Consider the following 14,353-nt stretch of genomic DNA (forward strand, 5'->3'; position numbering starts at 1 on the left):
ATACTGTTCAGTCTGTGACTAAGCATACCATATGATCAAGTACATGAATCCATTCAAAGGGTAGTGTGAGTTCCAGTTCTTGCCTTTGTCTTCTTTGGTAAACTAAAGTGGACAAAAAAAGAGTAATTGTTCACTTCATACTAGAGTAAGAGAGGAATGTTTGTTTATGAGGGAAAAATGAAGCAGTGAGTCTAAGTTTCTGGAGTGGCATGGGGAGTTTACTGCAGAGATAGCAGCAACATAATGCTGGTGTCTTGAAATAGGCTTCTTAAAACACTGTGCAGTTAGTGCAAACTAAAATAATCAATAACAGTCCTTGGAAAGAAAGCAGCAGACACCACTGGCAAAATGTAGTTTGGGTATTCTTTAGATCAGTAGTGCTCTACCAGTCCTTAGAGTGGCACTAGGAAGTGTTGTACAGAAAATTCTTGTTTTTAAAGACCCATCTGGCATTTACTTAAACTCAATTTCCTGTGGGGAAAGTTAATTAACTTTCACTTGTGAACTTGTGGATATGGAAAGATACTAGATATCATCAGTGTAGTCTTAAACTAGACCATGCATTGCAGTTTCCCTGGTAGAGATATACATAGTTGATACTGTGAATTCTGGATTAACATTCTTTGAAAGAATGTTATTAAAGCTTAATTCTGTTTGTTTACTTCTCCATGCTTATAGTTATCTTTGCAAACCTAAAAGCTGATCACAGTTCAATACTAATGCTGATATTTAGCTGTCTTTCAAATATTAGAATGTTAATGATGCAGTTGTTCTTACAGAGAAATGGTAGAATATTTGCAATCTGTGTCCATACTTGTGGCAGGTATTCCTTTTCAATTTGTGCTTTATGGTATTAACAGTAAAACTAGAAGCAGAGTTAGTCACTTGACCTTCTGAACTGAAGATGCATGTGTTTCATGGCATTAGAATAAAACCTTGGGGAATTTCCTCTGCTTTTTGTAGTTGCTCCTCTTAGATGGGGGAGAGTACCCTGTCTGATGCTACTTGTAAACTAGGATGTTTCCTGAACTCATGTCATCCATGGTGAGAGATACACACCTTTCACCAGGTATTGACAGCCCCTGCTTCCCCTGGATGCAGGAAAGTCAAGTTGTTTTCTCTTGTGTATGTAAATTGAAGAATAATTTGAGATTACCTTTGCTTTCTATTATAATAATTTTATGATCTTCCTTGTTTTCTTCTTCTTTACTGTGAATGGGTCACGTCTGTCTTTGCTTGTGTGCAAGTTCTTGCATATGTGATGAAATTAAATGGAAGCTGTGAGGTGAGGAGAGGAAGAAAAGCTTTGGATGAATATGAAGAGAAGTAGGAAAAGCAGTGAAAGATGTGGTAGTCAGGAAGAGTAAGTAGAGGTTGTACTTGCTGACTTGTAGCTATGATGAAGCCATGTATGTTTTTGCATTGTATTGCAGATGAAGCCGTGTACTTCTCTTATACAGTGGTACTTACACCACCTTTCCTTTGGCTGGTTCTTCTGCACTTGTTTATCTATCTCTTCCCAAAGAACGTTAATGTGCTGATGAACTGTGTGTCAGTCTTTCTGGTTGTTGCTTACTGATACAATTATATGGGATTTTGATCCTCCTTCTGTAGTCATGAGGCCCTACATTTCTTCCTGTTACGTGTTTCCTTTTATTCGTGTTTCTCAACATGTCATAGCAAATAGCATGAGCATGCTGCTGCTTCTTGTGCAGGATCACAAGGCCAACTTGTGCCAGGTGGAGAATCTCCCAAATGATGTTTCTCTTGACTCAGTCTAGAGTTGCATGCAGGTGGTTGGTGTCGGGTTCGTCTGTGATGGCAGAACTGGGGAGCTTTGCTGTGAGGTTCAGCCAAGGATCTGGCAGGTATCAGTCTCATCAGAATCAAGTTTTGGCTGCTGATTTGTCCAGGGAGACCTTGAGGAATTTGGTTTTTAATGTCTTAGGTGTCGCTCAAGTGTCTGGCTTTGAGTCAATTTGGTGGGCTTGCCTGCCAACCTGGCCTGAGCTTCTCTAGTCTTTGCCTCTCCTGTGACCTGCAATGTGAAAGTATTACCCTCCAAGGAGCAGCTTGGCTGAGCTGGGCGTGTGGCGTTCTGCTGCAAGTCCCTTGGCAGAGCAGGGTGGAGGGGGAGGGGATCCCTGTGTTTCGTGGAGAGAGCCTTGTTAGAGGGAGCTTGTCCTGCACCCCAAACAGTGCCAGTGGCTGATGCTTGAGAAAGCATCAGAAGTCCTTGTCCTGAGCCAGCTTGATGAGTAATTTGAAAAAGTCAGATGCTTCACATAAAACTTGTGTTCAGCTTTGTTGCAAATATAAATGGTGAAACTCATCTGTTTCATGAGTTTCATTAGAAAGTTGTTTTGGGTGATGTAGCAAAAGTATCCTTTTTAAGTTTAGGTTTGAGTTTCTTACCCTGTAGTCAAGACAGAGCTGGCTCACAAGGCCACAGTTATTCTGAACCCTTTGATATCAGTGTGTAAAGTCTCCAATTGTCTGAGTTGGGTGTCTTGATTTCTCCCTGTGACACCAAGTTGTGAAAATGTGCTTTCAGCCTTTAATTCTGAATGTTTGGTTTGGTTTCTGTTTTCTAAGGCTGATAGCAGCATAAGTTACAGAAGTCAAATGGGACTGGTGATAGTAATAGCCAGCTTGTCTGTGCTTTGGTGTACTCTCAGATGTCAACTGACTTTATGAGCTGTGATTGTTAATGAACTTGAAAGCTTTGCTCAGAAATCTATGGTTTTAGGGATGTCCTTGCTTTCAAAACTCTCTCTGGAGTTTTGAGATTGCCTCAAAGGGATAAGGCTGTCTTACAGGAAAACATATCTTGTTTTCTTAAGGGACTAATTCTCAATGTCAGGCCTTCACTGAGCCTTGAAAACGTGCTCATCAATTTGAGGTGGCAGTGACAGTGGGGAATATTTCTGAAAGTGTATTTGCTGTCTCCTTATGCTTTTCTTCTCTTTTTGCCTTTGGCTTAACTTGCATATAAGATCTTACTAGTGTTCTGAGGGAGAGGAAGGAAGGCTTTGGGTCTTAACCTGTCCTGGTTTTGGCAGCAACCGCTTCATTGATCACCATAGGTGTATTCATTGTGTTTGAGACATGGCAATGGGAAGGAAGGCTTTTATTTCTGCTTGATCATTACATAGTTTGTTTTTCTGCCATGCGTAGAGATTCTTTTCATTGCTCTCTAATGAATTACTGCTGTGTGATTATGGTTATTTCTTATGTGTGGAGGAGGAGGGCTGTCCTCAAGTGAATTCACTTGTGCATATCAGATGTCTGAAGTAGCAGGTTCTTTGGTGAATTTTGCATTCCTTTTCCTGGAGCTTGAGTTTGATCCTGCCTTATTTTGTAAATGCAAACTGAAGGCTATTATAATGGATTGAAGGTTGTTATAGCCTGAAAAAGAGAAATGTGACTAATTGCAGGTAATCTCAGAGCATGTTGGTTACTTCTAGTGCAGGTTGAAGAAGCTTGGTGAGCAGAAACAAGGTGCTTCTGCTAGGGGAGGATGCTTTGAGAATAAATGTAGACATGATTAGAAACAGGCCTACCATGGAGTTATGTTCTTCTTTGAGTGCAGGAAAATGCTTTGAACCAAAGAGCATCAAGGAGACTGGACATTGTCTAGTCAAATGCTAATGTGAGTTGAAGCAACACAGCTCATTTTTAAGTATTTTTGTGCCATTGTTGTTGAGTTATGGCTCCTTGAAGATCCTGCCTGAGTAGTGGTGAGAACTTGGTAATCTTAAGAAAAATCTCTAGTTTTTCTGGTCCTCTCTGTCTAGTTCTTTTGGTCCTAGAAGGCCAAATTTCCCATGGAAAATAAATGGGAATGCAAGGAATGGAAAAAAAAAAAAATCAGAGGACAATCAACTTTATTGGCAAGATTGCTTCTTATTCTTTAGGTTCTGGGTGTTGCAAGACAACAAATGGTATATTCTGATGTGCTAGAACTGTTGAATATGTGTATGGCTTGTATGAAACATGAATCTATTTCCTCTGTGGGTGGATGATTCAATAGATTTGTTTTGTTTGCAGACTTTCTACCTGTCCTCTCCTTTGACCTCTAGTACTGCAAATGAATTGGTGTGACTGTGAGGTGTTACCTATGACTATGGTGTATTCTTAAATTGAAAATGTTTGTGTACTGATAATGCAGACATGCATTGTTATGCCTGTCTGGAGACAAGCTGTGTGAGTGATAGCAGTTGAGTAGGATGTTTTTGAGATAAACTGTGCTGATATGAACAAAGATGATATTTGTCTTCATTTGGAGTCTGCATAAGTGCAGGGAGGAGAACTCAAGTCTGGAAGAATTATGTAGTCCATGTTACAAATTTGCAAGATTTGTAGAATTCATGAATGTGAAATGAGAAATTTGTTGAAAAATATTTTGTAAATAAATAATCAGGCCACTTCTATCCAGTCAGATCTCAAAGATTGCAAAGTTGGCTTTGTTGTGTTTACAGGAACTATCTAGTTGAGAAGGTAATGTTGTGTGATGAGTAAATCTGTGAACATGAAGGAGCAGGGGAAGCATGTGGGTCAGTATTCCATTGCAGCCAGCCAGTGGCTGTGATCTCTCTTGCTTCTATGAAGTATAAATTTTTCTTACACATTGAGAACTTTAACTATCTTACTTGAACATCTTACAATTTTAATTCCTAGATGGGAATGATGAGCAATCCCAGCCCTTATGGTCAGCCCTATAGTCAAAATACTGGGCAGCAGATTGGAGCCAGTGGACTTGGCCCTCAGATGCAGAATAAAGCTGGACTGCAGAATAGTTTACCACAGTTTCCAATGGACAAGAAGCCAGTTCCTGGGGCAGGAATGCCTAACATGGTAAGTAGAATGAAAGATGTATTCATAAAATGTTGTGGTAAAGAGGAACAATATGCTCTGGTCTTGCCACATTTTAAGTTTTTTGCAGCTGTATTACCAAGGTGAATATGTGCTTGGAATCCACACAATGTACTTGTTTAAACCCCTAGGACTGATATGTGGGAGAGGGCTGAGTTGTGCTTTCTATGTTGATAAATTGCATCTCCACTCTTTGGCCTTCAAACCCTGTTAACAAGGAAAATGGAATGGAGCTCCTTAGCTGAAATGAGCTACGTAACCTGTTTGGACACCTCTGCTCTCCTGTCCCATCCTTTATTTCGCTGTTCTGTATTGGCCCCCTTCTCCTGAGATTATCTGTCTGGAGAATTATTTTCCTGTTTGTACTTACCTCTTCTTTTGGTAAAGAGAGGTGTCCCTTTTCAAACAGGTATTGTCTGTGATAGGGCTTAGAAACCCCAGCTGTGCGTTCATCTTGTGAATCACATGAACATGCACAACAATCCTGATGCTGGAGGTGTTTCTCTGGCAACTGTAGTAGCCTTGGTACCTTTCCCTTTTCCCTCCACTTTTATTGCAGCAGGACTTAAGGAAAGGGGCAAGAAGAATAGCGGGAAAAGTGGATGACCTGAGCTTTTAAATGCCAGTGCCTCACCACATGCCTTAACAGTAGATTCCCTGGCTTGAACTTAAAGCTGATGCTCCATTTTCAAAGTTTAAATTGGTTAGGGGTATGACATGCAACATGCCCTACCAGGCTTTTTTCCCCCCCATATATATTATTTTCTTTAATTTAGGAAACAAATTCATTTTTCTGAATATAGCATGTGTTCTCCCTGCTTCAAATTTCACTCCCACACACACCCTGGGAGGGTCTGTCTATTGATCTTACTTAACTGTTGCTGAAAACCATTTCCAGTTAACTTTAGTACCTTTAAATTTAAAAAGAGCTTCATCCTGTGAGTTTTATTTAATGTTTTTTTTTTTTTTAAGATGAGCATGAAACATTGAAAGACAAACAAACCAGTTGGTTGTATGAATCAATAAAAAAGCAGCCAAAACTTGTTCAGAACCCCAGCTGTTAAGTTTGTGTTCAGTGCAGAGCATATAACTCTTTTGAAGCTGGTGAAAACGTAGGAATTTAAAGTTGTTGCTGTCTCAGCTGTCATTTACAACACCAGACTGCAAACAAGACAGTTATGATGATGTTGGAACATGCACAGACCTGAGAGATTGACTAATTGGTGAAGTCACCTTGTAAAATGAAAGGTTAACACTAGAAGTCAAGAGCTATAGGAGAACTGGGGTTTAGAAATACAAGTACCTGGGGTCTAAAGAGCTGGAGATCTCCAGAAACATCCTGTTGAACTTGAAGAGTCAATTAGAAACTGAAGTCTGTAAAACTGAAGTGATACAAGCAACATAGAGTACCTGAACCTCTCTTATTTGAGTATTCCTCAAATGTCACCTGAAAGGAATACAAAGAGTTCTGCATAAATAAACAGAAGCAGAGAAGACAAACTAGATTCTGCCATACGTGACATAAGTTCTTTGGTGTTTATTATCTTGAAACTATGCTTCATCTCTAACAGAGACTAGAAGATGCTTGTTTTGAATGCATATGTGCAAGTTTGCTGGTAGAAAAGGTTAAAAGTTTCCCAGAACTTGCCTTTCATTCTCCTTTTCCAGGAGCAGTCAACTTGAGATACCTTATACTGAGAGGAAAACCCCTATTCATTCTAAAATAGGCTTTCTTTCATTAATGCGAGATTTGAGATCTAAATGCTTTTAATATTTTCTGGTTAGTCTAGCACTGCAGATTAACGTGTAAGCATGTGCAAAGGTCTGCTGGCTATTGATAATGCAAGAGCTAGGACTAATAGAGTGATATGAGGAGGAAATTGTGGCTGGCAAGAGAATAAAGGGCATTTTCAATGAGTCCACAAGAACTACATAGAGGTGGGCTCTTTCCTCAATCAGATATTTTAGTAGCAATTGTTTCTCTTACTGGACTTTCTCATATATTGCTGTTTACTTGCTAAATTAATTATTTTCAAAAGTAGATTTATTTCCATGAATTTCTTTTTCACCTTCTTCAGGGCCAGCAGCAGGCTCCCCAGGTGCAGCAAGCTGGGATGGGGCCAGCAGCTTCTCAAGGAATGGGGTCTGGAGCACCGACAGCAGATCCAGAAAAGCGCAAACTGATTCAGCAGCAACTTGTTCTCCTCTTACATGCTCACAAGTGTCAGCGTCGAGAACAGGCCAACGGGGAGGTGCGGCAGTGCAACCTCCCGCATTGCCGAACCATGAAGAATGTCTTGAACCACATGACACATTGTCAGGCTGGCAAATCTTGCCAAGGTAAGTGGGGGAGTGGCTATGTAGATTTGGTCAATGTTTCTTAGAAAGAGATGGACTAGTGAGTGTCTTGGGAAAAAAGTTAAAGAAATTCTGTCTTATTTGCTTAAGGCAGGGAATTGTAAGCAACTTCTTAGCCTCTAAAATTTAGGCAAGTTAGAGGGAACAAGATACAACAAAGACATGAGTAAAACTATTTTGCCTAACTTTGTAACTCATCCAAAATCTTTTTGGATTCTGACTTTTTTTAAAAGGTAGACATAAACCAGGAATCTGCAAATAGGAGTCTACCAGTCTTCTTTAAACTGAAAAGATGAATCTCGAGCAATAGGAAGACATGAATTTGACTGCTACTGGCACTTGCAACCTCTCTGTCCTACTAAAATGTAATCTCCCTTTTGATAGCCTTGGCTAATCTGGATTGTGCCAGTTGTTGACATCTCATTTGCTTGGCACAGTCTGCCTGACACCTGAGCTAGATGGAGTTATCCTTCAAGCCATGGAGACATAGGTTTGGGTATATCACATGGAGTTTTTGAGTAGGCTTTGGTTGAGCCAATAGTACTAGAAGAAATCTGGCTACATTTGCAAGGCTAGTTAGTGGTGAACTATTTCAAATAATACTTTGACTTCTGTTGATATAGGTGTGTGCCCTGAGAGAAAATGCTGCTCTCTACCCAGTTTGTGATGAACATGTGGAGATACTGGGAGGAGTTTGTAAATGCTTTTCATTTCTTTTCTTTGTCAGTGGCACATTGTGCATCTTCCCGACAAATCATCTCACACTGGAAGAATTGTACGAGACATGATTGTCCTGTATGTTTGCCTCTCAAAAATGCTGGGGACAAAAGAAATCAGCAATGTAAGTCTATTGGGGAATTCTGTATATTGAACAAACCATAAAATGCATGTTGGGAATTAAACTTTCTTGCACCCAGATAATAGTGGTGATGCTCTCAAGCCTAGGAACCTGTTAATGTGATTTTTTCTCTTGTTTTAATCTCTGAGTATTTTTCTGGTTCTGATTACTAGCGTTTATGAAAGCTTTCTAACTTTATTGTATTTTTCTATCAAGAAGAAAGGTAAGGATAAGGGTGAACAAATCATAGCTCTCTCAACCAAATGGTTGTTTTTTCATTGCTGCTTCTTCCAGCTGGACGCTTTCTGGAGACAGATGTGTGCACACACACACATTGTGTCATTTCCTGATACTTGGTTCTCTCTTCATTCTTTGTTTCCATCAGATGTCACTTCCCCTTTCTCTTTATCCCCTTGATCTCCCTGACAAAATGTTTGGCAAAATTTTTGTCATTGTGTTACCTGTATGGGTTTTTTTCCTCCCTACTTTAATGTTACTGTAGGCTCTTCTCATGACTAGTGTGAGCTGTTTCTTTGTTTAAGAAAACAAAAAAAAACCCCAAAAACCTAAAAGGGCAAAAAAGGTATTGCAAAGGCTGGTGGGAAGTTGTATGTACACTTCTGCCTTTAACCTCTGTGACATGGTGTGCCTCTGTTTTCAGTTTGAAGCAAGCAGATGTGTCCTAAATACTTAAGAGTGGGATTTCCTCTAAGCAGCCCAAAGGGAAAACAGCATGTTGGATTGGCTGGTTGGGTCAAAACTTGTCTCTATGTTTCATGACAGGTTTTTCAGATCTGTTCCCTGCATGCTTCCTGAAGATGTTTTAGTTCTGAGCAGCCTGTGCACTCTTTGTCTGTCCCTTATTGGCAGGCCCCTCTGGCCGCCTTCTCTCCTCTAACTCCGTGTGTCTCTCGCAGCGCTGCTGGGCGGAGCTGCAGTAGGACTTGCCAATACCGGCTCTGTGGGCGTGGGGCAGCAGACAACGCCCAGCATTAACACTACCAGTCAGATAGACCCCAGCTCCATCGAGAGAGCCTACGCAGCCCTCGGACTGACCTATCAAGGGAACCAGATGCAGACACAGCCCCAGGCTCAAGTGAAGAATCAGCAACAGGGACAGTCACCACAGAGCCTGCGCCCTATGAATCCTATGAGTAAGTTTATCTGTTAGTGTTAAAATGCAAACTACAGGCAACTTCCCCATGCTACATCTAATGCAAATTTTCTCAATCTATTAGCTTAATCCTGCTAGTTAATTTGCAAAAGGTAGGGCTTTGCGATATTTTAGACTTGAAATAGCAACTTGCTTAGTGGAACAGGAACTTTAGAGGGCCGAAGTGCCCTTCTCCTGGAAAATAAGTTGTCTGGAAAAACTAGTTTCTTTGTAAAAATGTTAATTTTTCAAGGATTTTTTTTTTCCTATCTTTATAATTGTACTGTAAGGCAAGTTTCAGGCTATTGGGAAGTTTTTAATTGGATATGCAGGGATTGGAATGCCAGCATTCAGGAGTACTTCTTTGTCACTCAGAGTGTAGTATTTTACATTTGTATCTCAGATATGTAAGGTTTGTTAAAAAAATGAAAAATAGTAAATAACTGACATCCTCCCCGAATTCTGTCATGTGATCTCACATAGCTCTAAATTGTCTAAGTGGCTTATAGCAACATGTAGGACTAGATGACATTTTCAATTCAAAGTGCAGTTAATCAGAACCTGTCTATCAATGCCATCAAATGAAGTCACCTTTAACCACCAAATCTAAGTTCGATAGTTTGAGATTACATCACAGGAATTTTTCTCTCTCTTAGCTGTTTGCTCAAGTTGCATAAGTAGATGTGGCTTTTTTAGCGGAAAAGAGGAAAGGAGAGCTAGTAATGATTTATCACAAGCTTTTGTGGGATTGTTGTGATGATGCCTATGTGTCCCATGAGAAGCTTGCATACAGAATGAGAGTGGTGCAGAAACACACAAACTCCAACCTGAAACCAACTGCTGCTTTGCTCTGCAAAGGGAACATTGCTCCCGAGCTACTCAGGAAACGGCTGCAGGGTAGAGTAGACTTGTTAATGAGATGAATGGCCCTCACAGATTGCATGTGAGTTGCTAAAACTTTACATTCAAGTGTGTGAAAACAGAGAAAAGGGCAAGGGTCTTAAAAGAAATTAGATTAAAATAATATGATTTTCTATTGTTCCTTGGAGTCTTTTCTGAAGCAAAATTATTCTTATTTTTTTATGTATGTAATTACTTATAAACAGTATTTTGCCTGTGCATTCCTTGCAAAACAGCGGGCATTCTTTGTACAATTGCTAAGAAAATCTAATGAAAATGGGATTCAAAAAGCTCTTGGAATGTGAAGAACAGCAGCTTAATGTAGAAAGGATAAGCATGGAGAGTGTAGGCATTTGACTGTTGCTTCCTTATTAGGTGTGGGTAGCTAAGGAGGGAGTTACAATAGGTGAGAGAGAAATTACTAGGTCATGGCCTACAGGACAACAGGGCTAGTTTTGGAGAAATAGTAGGATTTGATGAGGACTGCTGTGTGAAAAACTGCAATCCTAAGTAGCTCAAACAAACAGTTGAAAAAGGAAGAGTTAAGGTAAAGGTTGACTGTTGTCTTGCATGCCAGTGTGCTTTCAGATGGCAGAATGGATTTGGGAAGAAGAAAAGGACTAAAGGAAAGGACATTTGGAACAGATTTATGAAAAATTGGTTAAGTACTTTGTTGTGATATTAGGGGTATGTGTTAGGCTCAATATACTTAATTTCAGTGGGCTTCTCCTGTATGCAGTGTATAATTTTGCTTGAAATACAGATCCTGTCGGATTCAAATGTCCTAAATACGTGGAAAGCTTGGTAATGGTTTTCATGCTGCTTGCAGCTTCATAAAATGATCTCTTTGGAAGTTCCAGACAGAAATATACTGCATTTTTCTTTACTAATTGAGAGGTAACTGTAGTATGTGACAAAAAGAGGCAGTTTTTATGGTGATTGGGTATGATTCAGAAAACCAGATTTTGTTATGCAACAAATTAGTGGTGTTTTCTGCAAAGGATTGCCAGATTTTCTTTCTTACAAGCATTGGAGGTAGTTGTAGGATCATCAAGTATGTAGTGGCTGAGAGAGGACCTTGTCAGATGTAGGTGCTAACTGATGATTTAAGTTTTTTAAGCCTTTGTGAATACATATCCTAAGATTCTGAATGAAAAAATACCCAACTGCTTCTAAACGAAAAAGCAGAAGTGGTTGGACTCTTTCATTAGACAGTCACAGGAGAGGATGCTCTGGAACATAATACTTGGAGCAAATTGAAATCACTTGTTTGTAGATAAGTTCAGGAAGATGTGCAGAGGAGTAATGAGGTTGATGCTTCACTTAGAGGTCACCAGTGTTGGGCCTTGGGCTTTTTCTTGGGCTTGTCAAAAAAAGAGGGGTGAAGAGAGCAATAGGTAATTAAATTCACTTCACAAAAGTCCAAGTACTTGAAAGGCTAAACCCTTGTTATTGCTGAACAGTTACTGATTTTTTTTGATAAATGGGCTCTTAAATTTTTCTGTATTCTTCTGTTTTCTAGGTGCAAATCCAATGGGAGTGAATGGAGGAGTAGGGGTTCAACCTCCTAATCTGCTGCCTGACTCAATGCTACATTCAACTATGAATTCTCAAAAGTAAGTTGAATTCTTTTTACCCTATTGGTTTTATCTCATGGCACTTCTTGCATAAACAGTGAAGTAAATGCTGTTGATGACTCTCTCTTCCATTGGATTTTGTAGTTTTTGTTGCAGTTTTCCAAGTGCTTGGGTAGAACAGCATGTACTCTTTCACTGTGTTTGGTGTGAATGCGTGCAACTATTTCTGCAGTTTGTCTATTGATTAGGGAATGGCTGAACTAGCACTTTGTCCTAACATTATTCTAAAAGAGGCTATGACTGTAAGATGATTAAGCTGGGTCCAGACTTTTGCACTCAATTCTTGCTCTGTTTTTGAAGCCCCATGATGAGTGAAAGCACCAATGTTGCCAGTTTGGGAGCCATGCCGACAGCTCAACCATCCAATACCGGAATTCGAAAGCAGTGGCATGAAGACATTACTCAGGATCTCCGAAACCACCTTGTTCATAAGTTGTGAGTAGCAAATATCAAAACAATCTCCTGTTAAGTGAGCTGCTGCCCCAGGGGTGTATTGGAGGCAGAGGGTTTGCAGAAGGAAGCCTGACTTGCAGAACTAGAGGGCTGAGGAGTGAATTTTGTCAGGATACATGGAGAAGGGAAAGCAGAAGCCAAAAGATGGAGCTGCATCTGCTGGTTTGGGGCTGTTTTCTTGGAAGTTTCACACTCCGGGCTCAAGCCATCTACAAACATCTACTGCCCCTGGAAGAAGCAGCAGTATCTGCAGTCTGTCAGAGGATTTGCTTGCTACTTTGTGTTCAGACCACTGGGGGGTCTTGGAACATTCTAATCACTTACATGCATTTCTTAAATATTGTTTTCTTCCTGCTCAGAGTCCAAGCCATATTTCCTACTCCTGACCCTGCAGCGCTGAAGGATCGACGTATGGAGAATCTGGTGGCATATGCTCGGAAAGTGGAAGGGGATATGTATGAATCAGCAAACAGCAGGGTGAGATGCCATCCCCTGTTGTCTAGTTCTGTGTATTTCTACCTTGATCCTGTGCTGACTGGGGAGGAAGAGAAATGAAAGCACAAATGGCACTTCCAAGCTGAGGAAGCAAGTGTTTAGGGGGTGCCTGATGGGGTCTAGGAGCCAACCAGTTGAAGGCTGCTGCCTGGATGTGCCAGGAGTTGAGATGTGCTGTGCCTGAGACTTTTCACTGTCCTCCAAAAGCAGTGTTGAAGCTCTTCACTGTGATTGTCCCAATGTTGGAGACAAGAAGATAAATACTTGGTGTTGGTCTAATAATGGAGAGCAGTGCCCTTAGCAGTGCCCTTTTCCCCCTCTATCTGACAGTCTCTGCAAAGGGGAACACTGTTTCCCACCCCAAACAAAAATGTGTCTGTAAGGCCGCTTTGCAAGTCTGAATCACTGGGACCAGTTTCCTTTTCTTAATGTGTGTCACATCTCCTTTCTTGGTTTTTATTCCTGTCCAACAGGCAGAGTACTATCACTTGCTAGCAGAGAAGATCTACAAGATTCAGAAGGAGTTGGAGGAGAAACGACGAACCAGGCTACAGAAGCAAAATATGATCCCAAATGCTCCAGGCATGCCACAAACTCCCATGAATCAAGGCCCTAATATGGGACAGCCACAGCCAGGAATGTCTGCAAGTAAGAACATTTGGGTTACTGATCACTTGGTGCAGGAAATCCTATACTGTCATTTCAGTGGTCTAGTGACTGTTTAGCTGTTCATGGGTACCTGACTCAGTTGTGAGCAACTGTTCATTGTTGTAGCTTGATAACATGCTTTACATTTTCCCCCAGTTTCTGAAATCTGATGAAGATATTTCTGTCACTGGAATGTACTTCTATTTTCAAGGAAGTTATTGAGTTTGCCTTACACTTTGAGGACTCTTAAATAATGTTTAGTTACTGTATACACTTACTTTCTTTATACATGAGTTTTAATGTGTAATTCTCACTAAAATGTTTGATGGATAAATCCTGGTGGTCTTCTGAATAACATTATTTTATTTCAATATCTTTTTTTGCAGATGGTCCTCTTTCTGACCCAACCCTGATACGTGCCAATGTGCCAAACCAGATGATGAATCGCATGCAGGCACAGCCAGGTAAATATTTGAAGAAAATTTGCTACTGTGATTTTTAAAGGAATCTTGGATTTGAACAGCTCTTATTGAAGCATCAGAGACCTTGTATCATGTGCAGTTTTTACGTTTGGTTAAGAAAATAGCTATCTATATTGCATAAGTCTTAAATAACTATATAATAAATACAAAACACTATCTCTAGTACCATTTTGTCTTGTGATTTTAAGCTGCACGTTAGCTGCTTGCTTTGTTAAATAAACAGCTTGATGCTTTTGGAATTTCTGATGATGTGTGCAAAGGAAGGTGGGATCAGACAAACATGGTGAGCCTAGCCAGCTCAGGTGAGGACATGTTCATGGCAGAGGGAATGTGGTGAGACTTATTGCTCAGAAAAAAAGGGCAGAACCTTTTTTATACATTCAAGATGTGTTATAGCTATCATGCAAAGTGCTTGAAGATAAAATACAGTTTGAGATTCAATAAGGGAATTTCTAATATGTAATTAAGATAATAAAACTTTCTGTGGAAAGTTGATCTTCAGCAGCAGGTGTGA

The 14,353-nt window shown here is 40.3% G+C and overlaps 1 protein-coding gene across 1 annotated transcript in view; it reads left to right on the plus strand.

The window, feature by feature from the left end:
• The window catches only part of EP300 (EP300 lysine acetyltransferase), a 59,887-nt gene that overhangs the window by 19,883 nt on the left and 25,651 nt on the right, over positions 1-14,353 (plus strand). The window contains exons 3-11 of the mRNA XM_021552832.3: positions 4,681-4,857; positions 6,954-7,215; positions 7,961-8,074; positions 8,989-9,225; positions 11,647-11,740; positions 12,062-12,196; positions 12,574-12,691; positions 13,183-13,357; positions 13,744-13,821. Coding sequence (XP_021408507.1) covers positions 4,681-4,857; positions 6,954-7,215; positions 7,961-8,074; positions 8,989-9,225; positions 11,647-11,740; positions 12,062-12,196; positions 12,574-12,691; positions 13,183-13,357; positions 13,744-13,821 — 1,390 coding nt within the window. The remainder of the gene's footprint in view (positions 1-4,680; positions 4,858-6,953; positions 7,216-7,960; positions 8,075-8,988; positions 9,226-11,646; positions 11,741-12,061; positions 12,197-12,573; positions 12,692-13,182; positions 13,358-13,743; positions 13,822-14,353) is intronic.

Source organism: Lonchura striata, chromosome 1A (genome assembly GCF_050655825.1).
Source record: "Lonchura striata isolate lonStrDom1 chromosome 1A, ASM5065582v1, whole genome shotgun sequence".
NCBI classification, from domain to species: Eukaryota; Metazoa; Chordata; class Aves; order Passeriformes; family Estrildidae; genus Lonchura; species Lonchura striata.